This window comes from Saccopteryx leptura, chromosome 11, assembly GCF_036850995.1.
Source record: "Saccopteryx leptura isolate mSacLep1 chromosome 11, mSacLep1_pri_phased_curated, whole genome shotgun sequence".
Lineage (NCBI taxonomy): Eukaryota > Metazoa > Chordata > Mammalia > Chiroptera > Emballonuridae > Saccopteryx > Saccopteryx leptura.
The window spans coordinates 10,951,997-10,979,567 of record NC_089513.1 but is presented as its reverse complement, the minus strand read 5'-3'; the positions used below and the strand labels follow the sequence as shown (position 1 = coordinate 10,979,567).

The 27,571-nt window shown below is 45.9% G+C and overlaps 1 protein-coding gene across 3 annotated transcripts in view; it reads right to left on the bottom strand.

Annotated features, from left to right (window-relative positions):
• Positions 1-27,571, bottom strand: part of PIGN (phosphatidylinositol glycan anchor biosynthesis class N) — a 97,906-nt gene that overhangs the window by 41,907 nt on the left and 28,428 nt on the right. For all 3 annotated transcript variants that reach the window (XM_066352761.1, XM_066352760.1, XM_066352759.1), the window contains 7 exons: positions 20,817-20,895; positions 19,708-19,890; positions 16,934-17,073; positions 14,792-14,891; positions 14,603-14,695; positions 6,963-7,054; positions 3,076-3,184 (listed from right to left, as the gene is read on the bottom strand). In XM_066352761.1, coding sequence (XP_066208858.1) covers positions 3,076-3,184; positions 6,963-7,054; positions 14,603-14,695; positions 14,792-14,891; positions 16,934-17,073; positions 19,708-19,890; positions 20,817-20,895 — 796 coding nt within the window. The remainder of the gene's footprint in view (positions 1-3,075; positions 3,185-6,962; positions 7,055-14,602; positions 14,696-14,791; positions 14,892-16,933; positions 17,074-19,707; positions 19,891-20,816; positions 20,896-27,571) is intronic.

The window sequence follows — 27,571 nt, the reverse complement described above, 5'->3', positions numbered from 1 at the left end:
AAAGGTCATCCTTCACAAGCACGAGATGAGGCACTTGACACTTTCCAGAGTATTTTGGCATAGGCTACCCCACTGTTTCTGCCTAGAAATATTCATTATTACCCAGGAAGCTGTCCTGAGTCATGGAGATGCAGAGGGTGAAGGTACAGAGTGTAGCACACGTGGCTGAGTGTCCTCCGCCACCCCCAGTGGCACCCACAGCCATGCCCACTGTTCATTCAGCATGTGTGCATGGCCTGAGCCTGCACTTGGCATTGGGAGTACCAGCAGTGTAAATGAACAGGTTGGTGAACCGCAGCTTATAGGCCGGGGGCCTGTTTTTAGAAATACTGTTTTATTGGATCACAGTCACTCCCGTTCATTTCCATGAGGTCTATAGCTCTCTCTGCACTGCAGTGGTACAGAAGAGAATTCACAGCAGGCTCTATATGGCCCTAGAGCCCAGAATATTTACAATCTGGTTCTTTAGAGAAATGTTTGCTGGGCCCTGAACTGGTGGATTAATTGCCACTTTAAGAAATGAGCGAAAGGCCCTGGCCGGTTGGCTCAGCGGTAGAGCGTCAGCCCGGCGTGTGAAAGTCCTGGGTTGGATTCCCGGCCAGGGCACACAGGAGAAGCACCCATCTGCTTCTCCACCCTTCCCCCTCTCTTTTCTATCTCTCTCTTCCCCTCCACTGCTTCCATTGGAGCAAAGTTGGCCCAGGCACTGAGATGGCTCCATGGCCTCCGCCTCAGGTGCCAGAATGGCTCCAGTTGCAGTGGAGCAACTCCCCAGATGGGCAGAGCATAGCTTCCTCAGGGGCATGCCGGGTGGATCCCGGTCGGGCGCATGCGGTAGTCTGTCTCTCTGCTTCCCCACTTCTCACTTCAGAAAAATACAAAAAGAAAAAAAGAAAAAAAGAAAAAAAAAGAAATGAGCTAAGTTATGATTGTGGGCAAAGTAAACTCTCTTAAAGATCAGATTAGCAACCTCACCACCAAATCCTAGGGACATGTTTAATTTACTCTTTTATTTTCAGTAAATTAAGAAGGAAAAAAAATGCTATCAATAAAAAAAGTGTCAATAAAAAAATGACACAATCTTAGAATCCTTTCAATAGTAAGCCACATTTTCATTTCATAAATGCCATAATACAAAATGATACATATGTTGGAAACCAATGAAAAATATGGTGCACAGTACAGAAATTGATGTAAATTAATAAAGTTAATATAAAGAAAAATTCTGTAACAGATTTACCTCATACATAGGGGTATTTCTAGCAAAGTTCATAAAGATTTCCACATAATATTCCTTGCTCCCATAGAGTGAGATTTAGAAACATTCATTTCTGTCAAAGTACTCATTATTACAGGTGGATTCTGTCACTTATGACGGGCATTAGTGCAAAGCCAGTCAGTGTACTGTCTAAAATGAAAAATACTGTACACTCCAATGCCTTGATAGGGTCCTTGAAAAACTATTTCTCTTCTAATATGTTCCCTATTGTTTAAGAATGACAGCTCTTAAGTGTTGCATATACTTATTTCAGAGTGTTCTTGGAAATAGTTGCTATTATCCCAGTTTTAGTCTAAGTAAATTTTTAAGAAGACTTATAAAAGTCTTTTTGGTCAGTGTTCTAGATGTTTTTTATTTTTTTATTGTTTAAAAGAAAGAAATGGGCCTGGCCAGACAGCTCGGTTGGTTAGAGTGTTGTCCCAAAACACAAAGGTTGCAGGATCGATCCCTGGTCAGGGCACAGACAGGAAGAGACTGATGTTTCTGTCTGTCTTTCTCCTCTCCTCTCTCTAAAATCAATAAATTTTATTTTAATTAAAAAAATTTTTGGCCCTGGCAGGTTGGCTCAGTGGTAGAGCGTCGGCCTGGCATGTGGAAGTCCTGGGTTCGATTCCCGGCCAGGGCACACAGGAGAAGCGCCCATCTGCTTCTCCACCCCTCCCCCTCTCCTTCCTCTCTGTCTCTCTCTTCCCCTCCTGCAGCGAGGCTCCATTGGAGCAAAGATGGCCTGGGCGCTGGGGATGGCTCCTTGGCCTCTGCCCCAGGCGCTGGAGTGGCTCTGGTTTCGACAGAGTGACGCCCCCTGGTGGGTGTGCCGGGTGGATCCCGGTCGGGCGCATGCGGGAGTCTGTCTCTCCCTGTTTACAGCTTCAGAAGGGTACAAAAAAAAAAAAATGTAAAGACTTGATTCATTTTACAGAGGGGAAAAAGAAAGAGAAAGAAGGGAGGAGAAGCAGGAAGCATCAACTCCCATATGTGCCTTGACTGGGTAAGCCCAGAGTTTCAAACCAGTGACCTCAGCATTCCAGGTCGACACTTAATCCACCGTACAACCACAGATCAGACTAAAATCAATAAATTTTTTAAAGAAGAAAAAAAATGTAGTTTTCACTATTATCTCCAAAATGCTAGCATTTTACAGAATATGACATACCTCTAATTCTATTAGATATTATCTCTACAGATTAAAAACAAAAACTAAAAACAGACTAAACCCAATATATTCAATTAATAAAATAAATAAATAAATAAATAAATAAATAAATAAATAGACTAAAGTTCTATTATGGAAAATCACACACGTAGTATAACTAGAATTTTGAAACATCAAGTTCACAGTTCTTTAAAACACCAAAGCCATCAACCAAGGTGAAGTTTCTTTTCTCCTAGGATATATGAAGCCTTAAATTGGCTATTCTTCATATCAGTATACTGGGAGGCTGCCTTCACTTCAAGAAGCATACTTCTTCCTGACCCAAATAAGTATGACCCAGAATTTCAGGTAGAGGAAGCTTTTTCAGCTCAACATTTTGGTCAGTGCACATGCCTCTCATGCCTCCTGAACTTCTGCTCTCCAGGCATTTCTGAGCTGCCTTCTGTTGACCTTTTTGCTATTTCATACCTTTTAGAGAATCTAGTTCCATATGATATCTTAAATAGAAAGTCCTCTTCTTAACTAGTAGGTATTGGGTAATTTAAACATGATGACATCTTAAGAACAATGTCATTCAGTACAATCGTAAGATACATTGTGGTACATCATTAGTATGAGAGAGTGTTGACAATCTGTAACTAACCTGTAATAGATGTAACAATAGCTTCTCATTTACAAAACTGTCTTTTCTTTCTTTGAGAGCTGTCACAACAAACAGGGACAGCAGAAGGACCAGCATGCCTGCACCCATTCTGTTTGAAAACATAATTCACAATTTCAAATTTTAAGATGCTTACTGTACACACAACATACGAAAATACTAGGCATTCCACTCTAACAAAGAACCTCTCAGTCATCTGGTTTACTCAAGATGAAGTAGAAAATGGATACACAGGTATAACAGGAATAAAAACCTTAGGATAAAGATATAGGCATGGGCTTATTTGTAGCTTCTAATACATTTTAAGTATTTTCATCTTATTTTTATAATTTGACTTTTAAAACTTTTATGCATACCAACTACCATATTTCTTACTCTGACTTGGACATATTTATAGAAAACAATATAAAAGCTAAACAGTATTTAAAACATACGTTCTTAACGATGAGCACTTACTCATACACAGAGGACCTGAATTTCTAAGTCATAGTATCCCAGGCAGGACAGACTGCTCTTTTCTCCATGACCTTGTTGTTCTCCTCAGCTGTCCCTGGCTAAAGGAAGGCTAGGACAGTGCTCACAAGGGCAGCATGCAGGTGACACATTGGTACAGTAATCCAAAAACAAATTATATTTTTTCAAGGACACCATGTATATAGTATGGTCCTGTAGTTGAATAAATATCAAGGAAACAGGGCACTAGTCTTGAGCTCTATTTCTCACCTTCTAACTATCTAAGTAACAGAGGCCCAGTGCAGTTATGCTGACAGAGTGTGGAACACAGCAATCTAGCGAGGCCCAGAGGAAAGGGTTCGGTCTGAGAGGAGTCCTAGTGAGCAGAAGGCCATGCCCGCGAGAACGCGGAGCAGGAGCCCAGGAGAGTGCTGGTTCCATTTTGATTTCGTTTGGATTCTTCTAATAGTCCCTTCGAGAATCATAGGGGAAAACGCAGTAATATGTTCAACACGAATTACCATTAGAACTCAGGAGAAACAGCTATGTATTATCAAGATACTTTGTCTTTGCTTTTCCTCCCCCCCCCCTTTTTTAAAAATTAATTCGATATTCTAATTCATGGGCAAATATGCTTTCACTGTAGGCAAATGGAGTAACAGGGATATTATAGCTGTGTTGTATACATTTTTGCTTTTTCTTTAATTTTATCCTTATACATTTCATGTACCTATCTATTATTTAACTTGCTAAAGAAGGGAGTTGGTGTGAGATCCAATGGAGAGTAGAAACTTCTCTGTGAACCAAGAGTTGAAAGAAGTTGCAAATATAAATACAAGGAAACCAACTCAAACTAAATCATTGAGGAATTTAAGAAGTATAGAGGGAAACAACAGTCTTTAAATATACAAATTAGAGTTCTCTAGTGTTTTAACTACCTCAAATCATCTGTGCTAGAATACGCAAGTGACACATTTTAATAAAGACCACTTAACACGATTTCTTTTGCTTTTAGCCTATGATCAGATCTGCTCTCCTATGTCAATACTGCCTGAGCAAGGCAGACAGGCCGAGACAGACAAAGGAGGCAAAGGGCGTCCGAGACAATGAAGAGCCCACAGAGCTGTAGGAAGCAAGAAATCAATGAAAGTTTGAATTCATCTTCTCACACACGATTTGTAGTTTATGACAGCTGCAAAAGGTTTTTACTTAGTAACACTAATAAAGTATGCCTTAGTGAGTATGGTCTTAGAACTCAATAAAATGATTTTGGGCTCAGCTAATAAATCGACCTCCTAGAATACTGGGAATTCCTGATCTATTCCATATTGGTATTCTCACAGAAATTAATGTGTTCACTCAGTGGTCCCCAACCTTTTTTGGGCCACGGACTGGTTTAATGTCAGAAAATATTTTCACGGACCGGCCTTTACGGTGGGACGGATAAATGTATCACATGACTGAGACAAGCATCAAGAGTGAGTCTTAGCACTTCTCCCAGGAAGAGATACAAATGGCCAACAGATATATGAAAAAATGCTCAGCTTCATTAGTTATTAGGGAAATGCAAATCAAAACTACAATGAGATACCACCTCACCCCTGTTAGATTAGCTATGATCAACAAGACGGGTAATAGCAAATGTTGGAGAGGCTGTGGAGAAAAAGGAACCCTCATTCACTGTTGGTGGGACTGTAAAGTAGTACAACCATTATGGAGGAAAGTATGGTGGTTCCTCAAAAAACTGCAAATAGAACTACCTTATGACCCAGCAATCCCTCTACTGGGTATATACCCCAAAACCTCAGAAACATTGATACGTGAAGACACATGTAGCCCCATGTTCATTGCAGCACTGTTCACAGTGGCCAAGACATGGAAACAACCAAAAAGCCCTTCAATAGAAGACTGGATAAAGAAGATGTGGCACATATACACTATGGAATACTACTCAGCCATAAGAAACGATGACATCAGATCATTTACAGCAAAATGGTGGGATCTTGATAACATTATAAGGAGTGAAATAAGTAAATCAGAAAAAAACAAGAACTACATGATTCCATACATTGGTGGAACATAAAAATGAGACTAAGAGACATGGACAAGAGTGTGGTGGTTACCAGGGGTGGGGGGAGGGAGAACAGGGGGAGAGTTAGGGGGAGGGGGAGGGGCACAGAGAACTAGATAGAGGGTGGCGAAGGACAATCTGACTTTGGGCGAGGGGTATGCAACATAATTTAATGACAAAATAACCTAGACATGTTTTCTTTGAATATATGTACCCTGATTTATTAATGTCATCCCATTACCATTAATAAAAATTTATTAAAAAAAAAAAAAAAAAAAAAAAGAATGCTTTGATAGATAAAAAAAAGAGTGAGTCTTAGACGGATGTAACAGGGAATCTGGTCATTTTTAAAAAATAAAACATCGTTTAGACTTAAATATAAATAAAATGGAAATAATGTAAGTTATTTATTCTTTCTCTGAGGACCGGTACCGGTCCGTGGCCCGGGGGTTTGGGACCACTGTGTTAACTTATAAATCATACATAATTTTAAATTAACACACACTTTTAAAATATTTATTTAATCTTCCTTCAATTAAAAAAGACAAACCCTCACCTATAAAAGATTAGAATAAAATGCTAATACAATTGCTCATTCACAGCCCTAAAGAAAGTAACAAAGGTGATTACATAATGAGAAAATAAGACAGGAAATGTTACATGAAATAATGATCATTTAGCTCACCAAGCACACACACACAGTCAGTAGATTACTTGATAATAATTTAAAAGTAAAGTTAAAAGCAAAGGTAACAATTACTTTACAAATTTACTTGGGATATATAAAGAAGAAATAAAGAAATATAATAGCATGAAGAATTCAAGGAAAGTATACAGAATTTTCTCAAAAAGTGATTAAACGTGGGACAATCATCAAGGTATATAGACTTTCCTTCCATGAAGATCTTTATTACATTCAGATTAGAACAGGAATCTCGTTTTTCTAAGCCTTAAAGTATGGACATGCTCGAAGGCAAGGACAGAGATCACATCAATTTCTAAACCTTTTTGTTTTGAAAACAGAACTTCTTTTAATACGAAAGATTCCCCAATACACAAGACCCAGAAACTTCTGCACTTCTTGGGGGGTGGGGCTGGGAGGAGGGACGCAAGTGATCCTTGTTGGGCACAATGTCATTCTTGTGAAGGCCAGAGGCAGCCGCAGGGAGCTCTAGCGCCTCCCAGAGCCTGGGCCAAAATTATGACTAATGGTCTGATATTACTGTTTTAACTTCTAGTTCGTCCACGTGATTTTAAATTCATAATTAAGATTAGGTTCATATTTCAGAGAGCTGATTGAGAAAAATAATTGTACAGAACAGAAAATGAATGAAAATGTTCATACACTAGAAAGAGATCTGGCTTCCGTCCTACCACAGGCATCAGTGGGAACACTGCCAGGAGCAAGCAGAAGGAAGTCCAACTCAGTGAGAGTCTCTGAAAAATAAAGTTATCTTTAGACAAATATAGAAAGCTTTAATCAGTGTTCCACAGGCTGCATGGCTGTGAACAAACAGAAAATGCAAAGCCTTGTGTCTGCTCACTTTAAAAAGCAATGGAGTGACTATCTGTGAAGGATTGGTATGGAGCAGGTAGCATATTAAGTATCAATATAATGAGTATTATCTCATTTAATTCTCACAATAACCTGGGAGGGAGGTGATATTATTCACCAAGTTTCAGATGAGGAAACCCAGCTCAGAGACGCTGAAGTATAAAGAGCATCCTTCTGTGACCAGTACATGAAACAGCCAGGATTTTAACCTGGGCCTAGTATTTCAAAGCAAGTGCTTCAGTCAATTCAGTAATTGATGTTACCCGGTATATTGATTAGATCTATAAGCAATCTGGCCTGCAAGCATAATCAAACGATTGAGCCCAGGAGGGAAATTAGCAAGAACACTTTTGTAATTACATTAAGACAAAAGAGATCAATAACCCCACTGAGGAATTTTACAAGTTCTCCTGGGTGGAAAGAGGGTACTTATACCTCCTTGCTACCTCTATCAAAAAGTATCAAAATGGAAACAGGAGCACATTTCTCATAGCAGCATACTGTAATTCCCTACCTAGTTGAAGGGAAAATCAGGAGTAATTACATTTAAAAATAATCTATCATAGATATATACTTCTCTAGAAAAAAAACAAAAACAAAAATGCAGGTGGCTCAGGGCTGGGCGGGAGGTAACCTCTCTGCTCTGAGGTTGGGGTGGCTCAGGCCCGTGGGAGGTGACTACTCTTGCTCTGAGAACAGGGTGGCTCAGGACCCGTGGGAGGTGACCTCTCTGCTCTGAGAACAGGGTGGCTCAGGACCCGCAGGAGGTGACTGCTCTGAGGTCGGGATGGCTCAGGGCCGGGTGGGAGGTGACTGCTCTGAGAACAGGGTGGCTCAGGACCCACGGGAGGTGACTGCTCTGAGGTCGGGATGGCTCAGGGCCGGGTGGGAGGTAACTGCTCTGAGGTCGGGGTGGCTCAGGGCCGGGTGGGAGGTGACTGCTCTGAGGTCGGGATGGCTCAGGGCCGGGTGGGAGGTGACTGCTCTGAGGTTGGGGTGGCTCAGGACCCAGGGGAGGTGACTGCTCTGAGGTCGGGATGGCTCAGGACCTGTGGGAGGTGACTGCTCTGAGGTCGGGGTGGCTCAGGACCTGTGGGAGGTGACTGCTCTGAGGTCGGGGTGGCTCAGGACCTGTAGGAGGTGACTGCTCTGAGGTCGGGGTGGCTCAGGACCTGTGGGAGGTGACTGCTCTGAGGTCGGGGTGGCTCAGGGCCGGGTGGGAGGTGACTGCTCTGAGGTCGGGGTGGCTCAGGGCCGGGTGGGAGGTGACTGCTCTGAGGTCGGGGTGGCTCAGGGCCGGGTGGGAGGTGAGTGCTCTGAGGTCGGGGTGGCTCAGGGCCGGGTGGGAGGTGACTGCTCTGAGGTCGGGGTGGCTCAGGGCCGGGTGGGAGGTGACTGCTCTGAGAACAGGATGGCTCAGGGCCGGGTGGGAGGTGACTGCTCTGAGGTCGGGGTGGCTCAGGCCCGTGGGAGGTGACTGCTCTGAGGTCGGGGTGGCTCAGGGCCGGGTGGGAGGTGACTGCTCTGAGGTCGGGGTGGCTCAGGACCCACGGGAGGTGACTGCTCTGAGGTCGGGATGGCTCAGGACCCGCAGGAGGTGACTGCTCTGAGGTTGGGGTGGCTCAGGACCCACGGGAGGTGACTGCTCTGAGAACAGGGTGGCTCAGGACCCACGGGAGGTGACTGCTCTGAGAACAGGGTGGCTCAGGACCCGCAGGAGGTGACTGCTCTGAGGTCGGGGTGGCTCAGGACCCGCAGGAGGTGACTGCTCTGAGGTTGGGGTGGCTCAGGACCCGCGGGAGGTGACTGCTCTGAGAACAGGGTGGCTCAGGACCAGCAGGAGGTGACTGCTCTGAGGTCGGGGTGGCTCAGGACCCACGGGAGGTGACTGCTCTGAGGTCGGGATGGCTCAGGACCCGCGGGAGGTGACTGCTCTGAGGTCGGGATGGCTCAGGACCCGCGGGAGGTGACTGCTCTGAGAACAGGGTGGCTCAGGACCCACGGGAGGTGACTGCTCTGAGAACAGGGTGGCTCAGGACCCGCAGGAGGTGACTGCTCTGAGGTTGGGGTGGCTCAGGACCCGCGGGAGGTGACTGCTCTGAGGTCGGGGTGGCTCAGGACCCGCAGGAGGTGACTGCTCTGAGGTTGGGGTGGCTCAGGACCCGCGGGAGGTGACTGCTCTGAGAACAGGGTGGCTCAGGACCCGCAGGAGGTGACTGCTCTGAGGTCGGGGTGGCTCAGGGCCGGGTGGGAGGTGACTGCTCTGAGGTCGGGGTGGCTCAGGGCCGGGTGGGAGGTGACTGCTCTGAGGTCGGGGTGGCTCAGGACCCGCGGGAGGTGACTGCTCTGAGGTCGGGGTGGCTCAGGGCTGGGTGGGAGGTGACTGCTCTGAGGTTGGGGTGGCTCAGGACCCACGGGAGGTGACTGCTCTGAGGTCGGGGTGGCTCAGGACCCGCGGGAGGTGACTGCTCTGAGGTCGGGGTGGCTCAGGACCCGCGGGAGGTGAGTGCTCTGAGGTCGGGGTGGCTCAGGGCCGGGTGGGAGGTGACTGCTCTGAGGTCGGGATGGCTCAGGACCCACGGGAGGTGACTGCTCTGAGGTCGGGGTGGCTCAGGGCCGGGTGGGAGGTGACTGCTCTGAGGTCGGGGTGGCTCAGGGCTGGGTGGGAGGTGACTGCTCTGAGGTCGGGGTGGCTCAGGACCCAGGGGAGGTGACTGCTCTGAGGTCGGGATGGCTCAGGGCCGGGTGGGAGGTAACTGCTCTGAGGTCGGGGTGGCTCAGGACCCAGGGGAGGTGACTGCTCTGAGGTCGGGATGGCTCAGGGCCGGGTGGGAGGTGACTGCTCTGAGGTCGGGATGGCTCAGGGCCGGGTGGGAGGTGACTGCTCTGAGGTCGGGGTGGCTCAGGGCCGGGTGGGAGGTGACTGCTCTGAGAACAGGGTGGCTCAGGACCCGCAGGAGGTGACTGCTCTGAGGTCGGGGTGGCTCAGGACCCGCGGGAGGTGACTGCTCTGAGGTCGGGGTGGCTCAGGGCCGGGTGGGAGGTGAGTGCTCTGAGGTCGGGGTGGCTCAGGGCCGGGTGGGAGGTGAGTGCTCTGAGGTCGGGGTGGCTCAGGGCCGGGTGGGAGGTGACTGCTCTGAGGTCGGGGTGGCTCAGGGCCGGGTGGGAGGTAACTGCTCTGAGGTCGGGGTGGCTCAGGGCCGGGTGGGTGGTGACTGCTCTGAGGTCGGGGTGGCTCAGGGCCGGGTGGGAGGTGACTGCTCTGAGGTCGGGGTGGCTCAGGGCCGGGTGGGAGGTGACTGCTCTGAGGTCGGGGTGGCTCAGGGCCGGGTGGGAGGTGACTGCTCTGTGGTCGGGGTGGCTCAGGGCCGGGTGGGAGGTGACTGCTCTGAGGTCGGGGTGGCTCAGGGCCGGGTGGGAGGTGACTGCTCTGAGGTCGGGGTGGCTCAGGGCCGGGTGGGAGGTGACTGCTCTGAGGTCGGGGTGGCTCAGGGCCGGGTGGGAGGTGACTGCTCTGAGGTCGGGGTGGCTCAGGGCTGGGTGGGAGGTGACTGCTCTGAGGTTGGGGTGGCTCAGGACCCACGGGAGGTGACTGCTCTGAGGTCGGGGTGGCTCAGGACCCGCGGGAGGTGACTGCTCTGAGGTCGGGGTGGCTCAGGACCCGCGGGAGGTGAGTGCTCTGAGGTCGGGGTGGCTCAGGGCTGGGTGGGAGGTGACTGCTCTGAGGTCGGGATGGCTCAGGGCCGGGTGGGAGGTGACTGCTCTGAGGTCGGGGTGGCTCAGGGCCGGGTGGGAGGTGACTGCTCTGAGGTCGGGGTGGCTCAGGGCCGGGTGGGAGGTGACTGCTCTGAGGTCGGGATGGCTCAGGACCCGCGGGAGGTGACTGCTCTGAGAACAGGGTGGCTCAGGACCCAGGGGAGGTGACTGCTCTGAGGTCGGGGTGGCTCAGGGCCGGGTGGGAGGTGACTGCTCTGAGGTCGGGGTGGCTCAGGACCCGCGGGAGGTGACTGCTCTGAGAACAGGGTGGCTCAGGACCCGCAGGAGGTGACTGCTCTGAGGTCGGGGTGGCTCAGGACCCGCGGGAGGTGAGTGCTCTGAGGTCGGGGTGGCTCAGGGCTGGGTGGGAGGTGACTGCTCTGAGGTCGGGGTGGCTCAGGGCCGGGTGGGAGGTGACTGCTGTGAGGTCGGGATGGCTCAGGACCCGCGGGAGGTGACTGCTCTGAGGTCGGGATGGCTCAGGGCCGGGTGGGAGGTGAGTGCTCTGAGGTCGGGGTGGCTCAGGGCCGGGTGGGAGGTGACTGCTCTGAGGTCGGGGTGGCTCAGGACCCGCGGGAGGTGACTGCTCTGAGGTCGGGGTGGCTCAGGACCCGCAGGAGGTGACTGCTCTGAGGTCGGGGTGGCTCAGGGCCGGGTGGGAGGTGACTGCTCTGAGGTCGGGGTGGCTCAGGACCCGCGGGAGGTGAGTGCTCTGAGGTCGGGGTGGCTCAGGGCTGGGTGGGAGGTGAGTGCTCTGAGGTCGGGGTGGCTCAGGGCTGGGTGGGAGGTGACTGCTCTGAGGTCGGGATGGCTCAGGACCCGCGGGAGGTGACTGCTCTGAGGTCGGGATGGCTCAGGGCCGGGTGGGAGGTGACTGCTCTGAGGTCGGGATGGCTCAGGACCCGCGGGAGGTGACTGCTCTGAGGTCGGGATGGCTCAGGGCCGGGTGGGAGGTGAGTGCTCTGAGGTCGGGGTGGCTCAGGGCCGGGTGGGAGGTGACTGCTCTGAGGTCGGGGTGGCTCAGGACCCGCGGGAGGTGACTGCTCTGAGGTCGGGGTGGCTCAGGGCCGGGTGGGAGGTGACTGCTCTGAGGTCGGGGTGGCTCAGGGCTGGGTGGGAGGTGACTGCTCTGAGGTCGGGATGGCTCAGGACCCGCGGGAGGTGACTGCTCTGAGGTCGGGATGGCTCAGGGCCGGGTGGGAGGTGAGTGCTCTGAGGTCGGGGTGGCTCAGGGCCGGGTGGGAGGTGACTGCTCTGAGGTCGGGGTGGCTCAGGACCCGCGGGAGGTGACTGCTCTGAGGTCGGGGTGGCTCAGGACCCGCAGGAGGTGACTGCTCTGAGGTCGGGGTGGCTCAGGGCCGGGTGGGAGGTGACTGCTCTGAGGTCGGGGTGGCTCAGGACCCGCGGGAGGTGAGTGCTCTGAGGTCGGGGTGGCTCAGGGCTGGGTGGGAGGTGAGTGCTCTGAGGTCGGGGTGGCTCAGGGCTGGGTGGGAGGTGACTGCTCTGAGGTCGGGATGGCTCAGGACCCGCGGGAGGTGACTGCTCTGAGGTCGGGATGGCTCAGGGCCGGGTGGGAGGTGACTGCTCTGAGGTCGGGGTGGCTCAGGGCTGGGTGGGAGGTGACTGCTCTGAGGTCGGGGTGGCTCAGGGCCGGGTGGGAGGTGACTGCTCTGAGGTCGGGGTGGCTCAGGACCCACGGGAGGTGACTGCTCTGAGGTCGGGGTGGCTCAGGGCTGGGTGGGAGGTGACTGCTCTGAGGTCGGGGTGGCTCAGGGCCGGGTGGGAGGTGACTGCTCTGAGGTCGGGGTGGCTCAGGACCCGCAGGAGGTGACTGCTCTGAGGTCGGGGTGGCTCAGGGCTGGGTGGGAGGTGACTGCTCTGAGGTTGGGGTGGCTCAGGACCCACGGGAGGTGACTGCTCTGAGGTCGGGGTGGCTCAGGACCCGCGGGAGGTGACTGCTCTGAGGTCGGGGTGGCTCAGGACCCGCGGGAGGTGAGTGCTCTGAGGTCGGGGTGGCTCAGGGCTGGGTGGGAGGTGACTGCTCTGAGGTCGGGGTGGCTCAGGACCCGCGGGAGGTGAGTGCTCTGAGGTCGGGATGGCTCAGGGCCGGGTGGGAGGTGAGTGCTCTGAGGTCGGGGTGGCTCAGGGCCGGGTGGGAGGTGAGTGCTCTGAGGTCGGGGTGGCTCAGGGCCGGGTGGGAGGTGAGTGCTCTGAGGTCGGGGTGGCTCAGGGCCGGGTGGGAGGTGACTGCTCTGAGGTCGGGGTGGCTCAGGACCCGCGGGAGGTGACTGCTCTGAGGTCGGGGTGGCTCAGGGCTGGGTGGGAGGTGACTGCTCTGAGGTCGGGGTGGCTCAGGGCCGGGTGGGAGGTGACTGCTCTGAGGTCGGGGTGGCTCAGGACCCACGGGAGGTGACTGCTCTGAGGTCGGGGTGGCTCAGGGCCGGGTGGGAGGTGACTGCTCTGAGAACAGGGTGGCTCAGGGCCGGGTGGGAGGTGACTGCTCTGAGGTCGGGGTGGCTCAGGACCCGCGGGAGGTGACTGCTCTGAGGTCGGGGTGGCTCAGGACCCGCGGGAGGTGACTGCTCTGAGGTCGGGGTGGCTCAGGGCTGGGTGGGAGGTGACTGCTCTGAGGTTGGGGTGGCTCAGGACCCAGGGAAGGTGACTGCTCTGAGGTCGGGGTGGCTCAGGGCCGGGTGGGAGGTGACTGCTCTGAGGTCGGGGTGGCTCAGGGCCGGGTGGGAGGTGACTGCTCTGAGGTCGGGGTGGCTCAGGGCCGGGTGGGAGGTGACTGCTCTGAGGTCGGGATGGCTCAGGACCCGCGGGAGGTGACTGCTCTGAGAACAGGGTGGCTCAGGACCCAGGGGAGGTGACTGCTCTGAGGTCGGGGTGGCTCAGGGCCAGGTGGGAGGTGACTGCTCTGAGGTCGGGGTGGCTCAGGACCCGCGGGAGGTGACTGCTCTGAGAACAGGGTGGCTCAGGACCCGCAGGAGGTGACTACTCTGAGGTCGGGGTGGCTCAGGACCCGCGGGAGGTGAGTGCTCTGAGGTCGGGGTGGCTCAGGGCTGGGTGGGAGGTGACTGCTCTGAGGTCGGGGTGGCTCAGGGCCGGGTGGGAGGTGAGTGCTCTGAGGTCGGGGTGGCTCAGGGCTGGGTGGGAGGTGACTGCTCTGAGGTCGGGGTGGCTCAGGGCCGGGTGGGAGGTTACTGCTCTGAGGTCGGGGTGGCTCAGGGCCGGGTGGGAGGTGACTGCTCTGAGGTCGGGGTGGCTCAGGGCCGGGTGGGAGGTGACTGCTCTGAGGTCGGGATGGCTCAGGGCCGGGTGGGAGGTGACTGCTCTGGTCTGAGCTCAGGGTGTGGCCCTCCACCGCTGCCAGGGCTCCAGGTGGCCCATCGCTCCAACACCAGAGGCCATAGCCATCCAGCAGGTGCTCAGAGGACAACACGGAGGCTCTGATTCTGGAGCGTTTCCCCTGGACAGGACAGTTTCATTCCCGTAGGAGAGTCTATGTAAATCACTGAACCAGTAAAGCAACCTCAGTTTTCCCATCAAACGACCAGGCGCTTTAGGTAAGGACATCTCCACCCTCTCCTTTAAAATCCACAGTTCCCCAAGTTAGACACATATCAAAACAAAGTAGCTACTAGACTGTCCAATGTCAAAATGGGGACTTATACCTTCGCCTGAGTCCACAGCTCAGTGGTCAACGGCCAGCCAGCCATCACAACCAGTCCGGCAGTCAGCATGTGGCGGTAGAAAAAACTGAGAACCTAGCGTGCATTCCAGAGGAGAAACAAGAGGTGAGGTCACTGAGAAGGCGTACATACACATGAAAGAGACAACCACGGGGTCAAGTAGCTACTTACTAGGACTTCAATGCCCAGGACGCAAGCCAACAGGCATCCAACCAAACGCCTCCAGGGAAAGGTCAACAGTGATGTGACAAGGTCTTGAATAACTTGGTATCTGTTGCAAGATTATTTATAAAAAGATTATTTACGTTCTAGATTGAATTTAAAAATTAGGCCATATATAGTAAAGAATAAAAACTCTGTGCAAAGCTACAGATCAAAAATTTTCAATTCATAGATTACTTTAAAACCAAGTGAATCGCTAAGACATTTGTTCCAATGGCTTTGCTGACCTAAATCTTTTCCTGAAACCTAGAAGTATTTTAGGAAAAGAAATACAATTTCAGAATTAACTTGTCATAATCAAATATCTGCTTTTTCAAAAAATGATAATAAATGAGTCTTGTTTGATCTTAATTTAACCATACCCATCTTTATATAGTTACAGATAAATCAGAAATAAAATACGGTAAACCCAAATGAATAAAACCTGAAAAACAATTTTTGATTCACCAAGGTTAATCTTATATTGAAATCTCAACTGTTAAAAAAATAAAGGTAGGTTTTCCTCATCTAGGTAAAGTATAGCTTAATTGCACTTTTTTACTGAGCTAAATAACCTTTTTTCAAACCCAGTTTAAGATGTCACTAATTATACAGTAATTATAATTAAATATGAACTCATAACCATTTAAAATGTATTACATACTTGAGTACTTTTTAAATTACCAGAAAAAATTTTTAGCACTTGTAGTGCATTATTAAGTAGGTAATTATAAAATGTTAGTATCATTTGATTTATGACCTTTTTTCCAATTTAAAACAATGGCTACATAATGTTATCAAAACTATTAAGGTGCCAAGTAGGAAAAAAGCTAACACCAAAGAAGAATGTTTCCTTTGTTCTTGAGAGTGGATAAGCAGAGAGAAATAGGAGATGGTTTCTTTCCAATGTCATTATTCTGTTTAAAAATTTTTAGAATGAAAGGTTTTATTCTCAAGGGGCTCTGCAATAGAATTTTCTGCAAGAACAAAACTTTTCATTCTAAAAATTTTAAAACAGAGTAAATGACACTAGAAAGAAATCTGAGTTAAATATGTATACCCAGCAACTGCATTCCTTTCAAATGAAGGGTAACAGTGTGTTCTCTTGTCTGTGCCATTCTGCCTTATATTTTAAAATGCTGACATTTTAAACTTATTAATTTTTATTTTTGACACTTTTAACATTTTACTATTTTGAATACTAAACAGTTTTAAAGGATGGAAGAGGTGGTCAAAGCTGGTGATAACAAAAATTAGAACAAGAATACACACTGTGTTGGGACAGACTGCTGGTCCACCCTGAAAGCACCTTCACTTTGGGCTCTCATTTCTTGGTCGGCTTGCGCGGTCTGGCTTGCTCAGAGGATGCTTACATGCCCAAGACTAAGTTTAGATTCTAGATTATATATATGAACAAATACATAAACCAACAAGATCCACAACTTGACCCTTGCTGCCTGTGAATGTGAACCAACCTGACACAGTAGTGGTCTTATTTTAAAGTGCTTAAAGCTCACCTGAGGTCTGTAGCTCTGATGTTTTTACAATGGTAATACCTCATTTAAGTACAACTTGCCAGGTGGTTCTTAAAGGCAGAACCACAAGTGTGAATGACACCCACTAATCTTGTGTGCGCGCATTAGTAGACTTGATTTAATTACAAAGTTTCATTTATCTAGGTTTACATAATAGCTAGGAAAGGAGGGACAAAACTGTACAGGGAAAAAAAGTGCAAATTTCTTTGTGACACGGGAAGAGACACTAGACACTGAGATAATGAGGTAAGTTCAAAATGGGAGTTACTCCTGGCATAGTCCAATCAACATTAATTATTTTATTTTTACCCCAGATTTTTCTTATACAAGACATATAAAGAAGAAAACAAGGTCAATGCTTCCCTAAGGCAATCAAGATGAAGTCAGAAAAGGAAGGTAGGTAAAACACACAGGACACTTACATGTGACATCGATGCTGTTGTAAATGGCGTGAGATGGTCTGGGGACTGGCGGGTATTATAAATACCACTGATGACTTAGGCTTCAGGAATCAAATCACTTTAAATACAGGTTTACCAGTGAAGTAAAAGACAAGGCAGCCAGGCACATTACTTACTCTCTTAGAACGGCATACCATATAGGCAGTGGCAACAGACAATACACGTAGTACGTCCAGGGACAGGCTTGAATCAGCAGGAAAAATGCTATTAAAATGCCAATAGCCACAAAACCACATGGCAGGAGATGGCTTGGTTTCTGAAAATCAAATGAAACATTGAAATACTTCCAAACTCATGTTAATTGATAGGCTTTCAAGAGATTTTATAAAATGAAGAAAATTATTTCTTCCAATGGTTCTATAACTAGAGGATTAACCTAAGAAATGCATTTTAAAAATCTGTCACTGGAGAAGCACAGTACAGGAGAAAAAGCTGGACAGCACGGGAGGGTTGCAATAAGGCGATTCTCAATTTAAAAGTGACTATGCTCCTAATGTGTGTTTGCGAGTAAGGTGCTCAGAACTTGGAACACATTTCTCCTTAGTAATAATTGAACAAATGTTGATTGAGTTCTGTGACTAGTTCACAGAAGCCCATTTAATCCACAATAAACTGTGGGACCTAATCTTCATTTGGAACAATGCTCCCATCTATTCAAACTCCAACTTGACATGCTGCCCACGCCTCTCCTCGCTGCCCATTACAGTGGGCTCATTCAGTCACTGCTCCCTTCCCAACCTCAGTCCCCAGGGGTGGCCTGCGGGTGCTGTCACTGGCTCACTGTATGACAGCGAGTATGAACCAAGTGCAAAACTTTTCTAGAGGTAATTTCACTCCTTCTGTAAAATGGGAACAATAATTCCATATCTGCTTGTCAAGGTTGGTAGTGCTTAAATAAGATTATGTAAAGAGCTTAATAAAATTATTACTGCAATGTTACTATTGCTTACTAAATTCACCTTTATTTTTATTCTTTCCTCTCTTCTCCACATCAGTCCCAGCAGTCACTACAAAAACCTATCAGTAAACAGCACTGGAAATGGAGAGATGGGAGCTGGCCCCGGAGGTCCCATAGCAAAGGGGTAGGACAAGGGATGAATTTCAGGTCCATGTGGACCAGCAAGGTATCGAAAGCTGGTGACTGATGCCAGGATTCAGTAAAAGAGTTGGGACCTGTCTCACATCATTTTGAGAATAGTAAAATTTTTAAAAAAAGAAGTTTAAAAGAGCACCTTAAAAACACTGGAGGGATTGTCTAGAATCAGAACAACATAAAATAATTATCTGAACCTTTGGTAAATAGTGTAATAGACATTACAAATGGCATCTACCTGTAGGAAATTAAATCGTACAGAATTTGGTTCAGCTGAAGTAAAAATCAAAAGGATTTGAAATAACAAGTGTAGGGGACATTTTCTCCTTCATCATGAATTGATTCCTGCCTCCTGTCCTCGACCCTCAAAGACACCTGATGGGGATGAACCATACTGTATACACCGTAATCACCCCTTCCACCAACAAACCGTGGATTAAGTTGCACACTCTGGGTTAGTTTGCAAGGGGTTTAAACCATACAGGTAGAGAATGAATTATGGGACTTGACTTAAGGGGTTAATATTTTAGTATTTTGCTAAGTAAGAAGGCAAAGACATGTAGCAAATAAGGACAGTTCTAAAGCAAAAGACATCCGAACTGGCAAATGCAAAGAAGAGGAGGACACAGAAGTCACGTGTAGAGTTCAACTGAGAGGAGGGTGGCAAGTTATGTTTAAAGAAAAGAGACTATCACTACAGACTTGCCTGTAACAGCAACAAGTGAGAGACCACCTGCATAAGCTGGGGTCACTGTCAGGCAGAAGTGCCATGAACTTTGGAGTCAGACCTAAATTTAAATCAGTGTTGCTATTCTATTTGCCTGGCAATTTGACTAAGCCATTTAGCGGGTCTAAAGCCGTTTCCTCATCCGGTGACGGAGCACTGTACTCGTTGCAAGGTCATCTTCACTCCCCTGGAGATCGGCGACATGCAGCCCTAGCAGAGACCCCAACTCTCCCAAGAAGCCAAGCTAGCCCACTACCCGCCGCACACGCTGCTGTCCCTGCACACCCTCTTGCCTTTCCCCTCTGGGCTACCTACTCACCCTCTGAATCCCACTTGGGCAGTAACGTCCCCTGTGAAGCCTCCCTGCGCCCAGCGGCGTGCGGCACACTTATACAATATGTGCCTGGCTGCCGTCTCCGTAGCTCCTGAGTGCACTCAGGCCCCCCCACAGTGAACGCCACAGACTATCGGCTCCTGAGCCTGCCTTCAGACCCACACAGATCTGTCACTTAACCAGATTGCCAAATTGCTGAAGAGGGATCAGGGCATTCTGGGAAACAGAAGCACATTTTAAAAAGGGGACACTCTGAGTAAGTGATTTTATTGCTATCCAGCTCCTAAACTTTTACTATCATATCCAGGTAAATATACTGCTTTGAAGTGCTTTTCTGAACACCAGTACTAGTTATGGAATAATTATTACATGCTAAATAAGCCATTTAGCGGGTCTAAAGCCGTTTCCTCATCCGGTGACGGAGCACTGTACTCGGAGCACTATTTTTAAAAACCCAGAAAATTAACAGTTAATACCATAGGAGAATTTAAATTATACAGCTATCTTTATAGTCCTGTTAACATAGGGAGCCATTATTAATAACACACCCTTTTTCCAACCAAAGAAAGATAACTGAGAAATAAAGACCCAAGACGACAAAAGCAAACGAATAAGTTAGTTTAGCACAACTTGCACAATGTATAAATTAATCAGAGTTGAGCTGATTCAATTACTTTTCTCAGTCTTTGTGACTTAAAACCATCATCTAAATCTTCATAAGATTCTCTAAACATACCTTCACTTCTTTACTGACACCTCTGGTGAGGCTGGAGTGAGACTTGATGATCAACAAAGACACATAAGATAACCATCCCACAAAACCGAGCAGAACACTGGTGCCCAAAAAGAATCGGTCATAAGTGTGGTAATAGGACAGTCCTTCCAATGCGAGATACATCAGCTCCTTGCAAAGGAGGACCTAGGGAGAAAGAAAATGTAACTTGCCACATGAAATGAATAAGAAACCCAAACTTCAAAGGAAGAAATATTATTAAAATTAGACTAACTGTAGATGATGTATCAAAAACAGATTTTAATTGTTCTAGGATCTTCTTATGAAGTACAAGAAAAATTACTGAATAAAACGAATTTTTAAATCTTGATAATAAAGGGCATCTTAAATGTAAACTATGATATGTGCAGTGATTCAAAATGATTCATTTTGTAAAAATTATCTTCAGATGACATATTAAAGAAAAATAAAGGCTCTCTAATATTGGTCTCAAATAATGGAAATGCCAACATGAAAATAATTTCTGACTTTCTCACATCAGAATACCCAAATTGGTTATAATGCATCATCAAAATAGGTTAGTATTTCAGAGGGGAATACCTTATCATTTTAAAACCATGACAAAAATAAGCATTAGAGCTTAGGCAGTTTTAGAAACTAAACATAGAATTTTTTCCTACTTAAAATGATATGGCCATGTAACAAAGAGGAAAGTATGAAAAGCAAAGTGGGGCAGGAGCCGGAGAAAGTCAAGGCTTCCACAGGAATCAGCAGACTCCTGAAACCGTGTTGATAAATCCAAATGGACAAACATATCACATTCTAAACATTGTGCATAAGTAGGGGACAGAAACCTGGATCATACCTTTTCATTATAGAGAATAGCAAGTGTTCATTCCCCATGCTAACCCAAAGACGCCTGCCCACACCCCCACCTGAAACGGGAGAAGCGTGTACCTGGCAATAGCAGCTACGCAGGAAAATCTACCCCTCCTGGAGGGTTCCGGAGAGCTCCCTGGCCTGCCCACCTTCTCTCCACTGCCACGCCTTGTCCTTCCGCCCCACCCGAAATGGCGATGAGCTATTTATACACACGAGGCCTGTACACTTACCGCTTCATCGTACTGCCTCTGTTTGATATAAGATCTTGCTCTTCTTAAAATGTCGAACTGTTTGGAATCGGAAAGCAACCTACAAAAAAAAAAAGAAAATGTTAGGTTTAAAATGTTTCCTCATTTTGGCCCTACCTGGGTGGCTCAGTGGATAAGGCATCGTCCCAGTGCACGGAGGTCACAGGTTTGATCCGGGGTAGGTCACATATGAGAAGCAATCAGTGAGGACACAACTAAATGGAACAACAAAGCAGTACAATGAGTTGATGCTTATCTCTCTCTCTCAAAAATTAATGGGGAAAAATAAAGCCTCCTCATTTCAGTTATATGTATATATATATATATATTTTCCCTTAATTGAAAATTAAAGGATAGTAAAAATTGAGAGAAAAAAGATTAACCTCAAGCTCAATTGTATTACTGCTGGTTATCTGAACTCTTTCAAGAAATAACTTAAAGTTAAATTTTATTTTCTTGACTCAGAGCTTCAACTGCCAAACTGCTCTTATGATAGTCAGATAAAGTACATCATTCTGAAGAACTGTAACTCTGCCTAAAAGGAAATGCCGACGGGCTGAGCACGGTGAAGGGCCCCGCGCAGGACGCCGGGAATCCCTCCGCTCAGCACTCCAGGCTGCGGCAGGGCAGGACAGGACAGGGCAGGACGGGACGAGGCAGCACCGCGCGCTGTGCTCCGAGTCTGGTGGGCTGAGCACTGTCTACCAGAGAGCCCCAGGCAGCGCCTAACCAACAACCAAACTCGGCAAACACTTGGAACCTATTTGCCATGCTGCTTCTATACCATATGCCTTTTTTGGTCCCCCTATCTTTCATTTCTCTTCCCATCATTTCCCTGTCCTTGTTTTACTACAAGAGAAATACTTCTAATACTACATAAACTGAAAAAAATCTATAGCTAAAGACATTAAGTTTATGGAATGTAGAAATGAAGGAAATATAAGCAATTACCTTACTGAAATAAATATTTAAACACAAAATTGAACATTCACTGCTTAACTAAAACCTATACTCCTAAACTGAATACCTTTACATTTTTTAAAAAATACAAAAATGTTATTTAAGGATATATCAGGTTAGATCATATAAAGTTGATATATTTCTATGTCAAAAACTACTAAATTAAATATTGGCAATTTCATATGGTGCAACATTATAGGATCACACTCGTCTTCTTTCTATTTGGTTCTAGCAGTCTCTGAAGAGAGAAGACCGAGACTTATAGGAAGTAAATCGAGCAAGGCCATTCATTTGGGTGGGGTCACAGGCTTCTTTCAGAATCTGAAACTCTGTCTAGAAAATGCACATTAACTGAACACTTACATGTAATTTTGGAAACTTCATGGACTACAGAGGCTCATCTACAAACCCTCTCAAGTTCTCCCATAGCCTCTAGTTGAGAATCTGTGCCTACACCTAGGGCTCCCCAAGCTCTCCACTAAGGGGAACCCCATTGCTGTTTCCGACTGCAGGAACAGTCATCATCCTGGGTTCACTGCAATCTGGGGGGGAGAACGTCCATGTGAAAGAACAGTTATTTCCAAATGTGGCCACGACCCAGTTCTCTGTCCTTCAAACACTGCACATTCTGGGGTATTTTCCTATAAATCTTAGAAATGGCATTAGTGGGCCGGAGAGCACAGGAATTCTCTGAAGGCTATATTTAAGTTGAATTTCCCAAATTCTGAGAAAACACTTCTAGTTAATTTCCCTCTCCTTGCTACGCAGCCTCCAAACATACCAAATGCATCTTCTAAGTTACATGAAATCAGTATCAGCGCCTTACTGTCCACTCCATCAATTCTAAAGTTCCTGGACTCTTGACCATCCTCTATTCCACTGAATTTCCCATTATCCCGAATGTATACGCTCAGCTATATAATGGTTAAATGCTTCATTCCTCACCGACCTTGTATGCATATCTGCGTTCTTGTTCACAAAGATCTTCCCCATTTCCCTTTCCAAAATCCAATCTTTATCACCTTTATGGTCCACTCCAAATCTCATCTCACACCATTAGCACTTCAGCATGGTCTAATGAGCAATTTAATTCTCTTCAACTAAATTTTAACCTCCACGTGGGCCATTAATTATTTCCATTAATATCCACAACAATACTTAGCAAAGTGCTAAGCACATAAAATGAATCCATAAATCTTAATTGATTAAAATGCTGACAAATATTGCCAGCCTGGAAAAGGAAGAGAAATAAGAGAATAATACACACCTAATCATTTGCTAAATTAAATTAAAAAGTGGAAAAAAAAAAAAAAAAAAAAGCTGGTCCGGAACTAAATTACTTTAAAGTCCTAAAAGGAATGAGAGAAATAACATTTTACATGAGAAATATTTATGTTATACTAATTAATTATATTACATTATATTACACATGAAGTACTTACTTAGGTAAAAAAACCAGGATCAGACTAATTTACATTCTTCCTAAATGGCCTATTTATAAACCATGGGACTCATCAAAGGTTCAGAATGTGTCTAGAATTCATCACATTCTGTTCTGTACAAACCTACATCGTTATGAAATTAAAGATTCTTATTAAAAACTTATCCCCCCTATAATTTTTTTTTAGTTTTCTAAGAAGTGCAAAATAAATCTTAATATCATATATTTTAAACATAAAAATATTTTGTGAAAAATGTGAAGTCCGGAACAAAAGGTACATGTTAACATTTATGTAAAGAAGACAAAACAGGTCACAAGGCAGAACGAGGGAGGCCAGCAGGAGCGCAATCAGAGGAACAGCATCAGAAAATTAGGATGAATAAAGGGGACCTGTGTGTGTCAACAGGGATAAATCTTGAAAATCACACTGAATGAAAGAAAGAATGCAAAAAATTGTGAGATTTTAAAAATAGGGATTCAAAAAATATGAGGATCTAAAGAAACATGGTAAAATGTTAACATTTCTTAAACCCGGACTGTGGGTACAGGGTTTCTGTTACACTCTCCATTCTGTTAAGCATGTTTCAAGTATTTCAAAATTAAAATTTAAAATATGTTAGCAAGAAGGATCTATACGTGTACATGCACATATGTATACATGAAATATACAGGCAGATAGATGCACACGATACTGCAGCTGTGTCCCAGGGAAAAGACTGGGAGACTTAAACATGGGAGAGGTAACTCTATTACTGTTCATGTAATTCTTATTGTATATATGGATTTCTTTTTAATGCACATTTTACTAGCTGTTTTTTTAATTAAAACATTAAATTTTAACATATAGTTATTGGCTATGATAGAGAAACCAATAACTATGGTTATTGATCCCAATAACCATATTCGCCCACCAGGAACAACTAGAAAGCCTGATTTGCAGGTACTAGAGAGCTGATGAGATCATCAAGAGTTGAGGGGTTAAAATTCTAGAGAGAAGGAAACCAGAGAACTCATCCAATATTCTATGAACTGTAACTGTTAAGGCATTTGTCATTCTTATTCTTGGCAAAGGCGAGAGACTGAGAATTTGGGTATATAGCTGCTACTGGAGATAGCGAATCCAGCAGAGCCTTTGTGGTTTAACCACAGAGATAAAAGTTAAAGTTTGTGGCTGCCAATGCAGCCAAGACTTCAGGACCCAAAAGAGAAGAAAAATAACAACATACGATTTTCATTCTGGATCAAAAAGAAAAAAAAAGACAAGAAAGCTATCTGGAATTATTTAAACTAGTTTAATACAGATTCTGGGTGCTCTTGAGAAGCATGAGAGAAGGAACTTCTATTAGCAAGACTTTATATTCTATTCTATAGGAACAACTCAGGTAAAGAACAGAGGCCACATCCTAATGAGAAGGATGTGAAGGGGCAGTGAGCCTGAGATTCAGCTGAATTCTACGAGAGGACAAAAAGCTAAGAAGAAAGGCTCTGAAAAGTGGACAGAAGTTTTGGTAGTCTCAAGAAATGAAAGAGACAAAACTTGGTGTTTAGGAGTCACCAAAAAGGATGGGCTCTATATAATTCAACAAGCTATCAACTGAGATCCCTGGGAGGTAACAGAGATGATGGGGCGGGGAGAGGAGGCAAACAAAATAGATGCAGCTGTGAGTCAGCAACCACTCCATGCCTGTCAGAGAGGCAGGTGGAAACTCTCTGGAGAATTCAGAGCTTCTAAAACTTTTGATATACAATGATAGGCTCATTTACAAACTACCAGACTTAACAATAGGACCAACTAAAAAAAGACAAATTTAAAAAAACCTCACAAATAATATGGTCATTGGTGTTATCAAGTACAGACTTTAACATAATTATGGTTAATATATTTCAGTAGAGAATAAAATAAAAAATTGTACCGAAGAACTTGAATTTTTTTTTTTTTTGTATTTTTCTGAAGCTGGAAACCGGGAGAGACAGTCAGACAGACTCCCGCATGCTCCCGACCGGGATCCGCCCAACCGGGATCCACCCGGCACGCCCACCAGGGGCGACGCTCTGCCCACCAGGGGGCGATGCTCTGCCCCTCCGGGGCGTCGCTCTGCCGCTACCAGAGGCACTCTAGCGCCTGGGGCAGAGGCCAAGGAGCCATCCCCAGCGCCCGGGCCATCTTTGCTCCAGTGGAGCCTTGGCTGCGGGAGGGGAAGAGAGAGACAGAGAGGAAGGAGGGGAGGAGGTGGAGAAGCAAATGGGCACTTCTCCTATATGCCCTGGCCGGGAATCGAACCCGGGTCCCCCACACGCCAGGCCGACGCTCTACTGCTGAGCCAACCAGCCAAGGCTTGAATCTTTTTTTTAATAAATGGGAATGGAAATTTAGAATTTAAAAAATGTAATAACTGAAATTAAGAATTCAATAGCAACAAACTGGACAAAGTTGAGAGATTTTGTGTTTTAGGAAGAAGACAGTCAGCAAAATTATCTTGTGTGAACATGAAGAGCAGAAAGACCATTTAAAAAGTACAAATCATTGTGAACACGATATGTATTTCCCTGTTGGGATACGTAACTGGGATCCCAGAAGAGAGAATTTGGCAGAAGTGACACTTGATGATAATGGCAACACAACATTTCTACATAGCAATTTATACGGGAAAAATTCCTTTATTCAACAAATCTTTTATATTGAAAATGTCAAGATTTTTTTTTAATTGATGAGAAAGAGGCAGGAGTGGGGGTGTGGAAGAGATGGGGAGGAGAGAGGTGAGAAGCATCAACTCAACTCATAGTTCCAGCACTTCAGTTGTTCATTGATTGCCTCTCATATGTGCTTTGACTGAGGAACCCAAGCTTGCTCAAGTCAGCGACCTTGAGCTCAAACCAGCGACCTTGGTATCACATCAATGATCCCACGCTCAAATCAGCAACCCTGTGCGCAAGCTGGCAAGCCTTTACTCAAACCAGTGACCTCATGTTTCGAACCAGGGACCTCAATGCCCTAGGTTGACAGTCTATCTATCGTACCACTGCTGGTCAAGCAAATATGTCAAATTTTAAAAGAACTTACTGGTAGCATGCTATGCTTAAGTAAAAAGAAAACAAGAAATGAGTATGAATTGTGCACATTTCTTTGCTGTGACTGGTATTAGTCCATCTTTTTCCCATAATTATTTGAACATTGAAGAAAAAAGTAAGCCATGTTTTAGGATTATAAAAATGTTATCAACAATTATTCAGGGTGAACTAGTGTTTGAAGGACAAAATCCCCTTTAAATACTGCCCTTTAAAGTATTATGGCTTTACTCATATTTTTTATTACAAAAATATTTTGCTTGCATTTACACACAATAGAGACATCAGGGATACCTGGTGCATTTGTTTTGGAATGTCTTAAAAACTATTTCAGCAAGATAAAGACAAAGAAGGCAGGATAAAATATTATTTTTAGAATAATTTGCATTCTTCAGACTGACCAATGATGCAAATTCATCTTTTTTCGTGTCATAACTGAGTAAATGAATATTTTCCTATGTGTGTATGTATGTGATATGTAAATGTTACCTTTGTAAAGTTTTAAGGCAGAAAACTAAATTTCTAGCAAATAATTAGTAAGTCGGATGGGTGAAGTGGTAGAAAGACTGACATTAAAACCAGTATTTAAATTGGTCTAAGGAAGGAAGTTTTAATCATGACAGCCTAAAAGAAACAAATATATTAAAAGAAACCAAAGTATTTTTTGTCATTTTAGTAAAAACTGAATTTAGATATTTTGTTAGGTCAAGTTCTCTGAATTTATATAGTGAGTTTTAAATAGAAGATAACTTGCCTTTGCTTCTATTTGCAAGGTATAATAATCTTCCTGTTTCACTTTCCTAAAAAATATTTCTTAGATCTTTCTTGTTCTTTTTTCATTTCATGAATTTTTCTTAAAAAGCTTTTCTTATCTTCTTTTGACCTCTGTAGTCCACACTTCAAATATAAAGCCTTTTTCCTCCTTAAGATGCTTCCACAGAAGCAAACCTTTCACGCTTCTCCTAGTCATGTACCTCCACCTGCTGGTCATCCCTTGCCATAGCACTGGGGCCTACTGGACCCATTTTAGCTTTGTTTCTCTTTCCGGCAGTTGCATTTGTGGGAATGGTTATTTTATGACTTCTATTCTTTCACACAGGTCTTTACAATATCAAAACTAAAATGTACTTATTTTTTTAAATAATAGAGTAAAACAGGAAATACAATTACCATATGAATCCACTGGACCCTTTTACAAGACTAAGATATGCTACAGAATTTTAGCAATCATATTTTTCCTCTTTGTTGAAACATTTGCTATTTTATCACC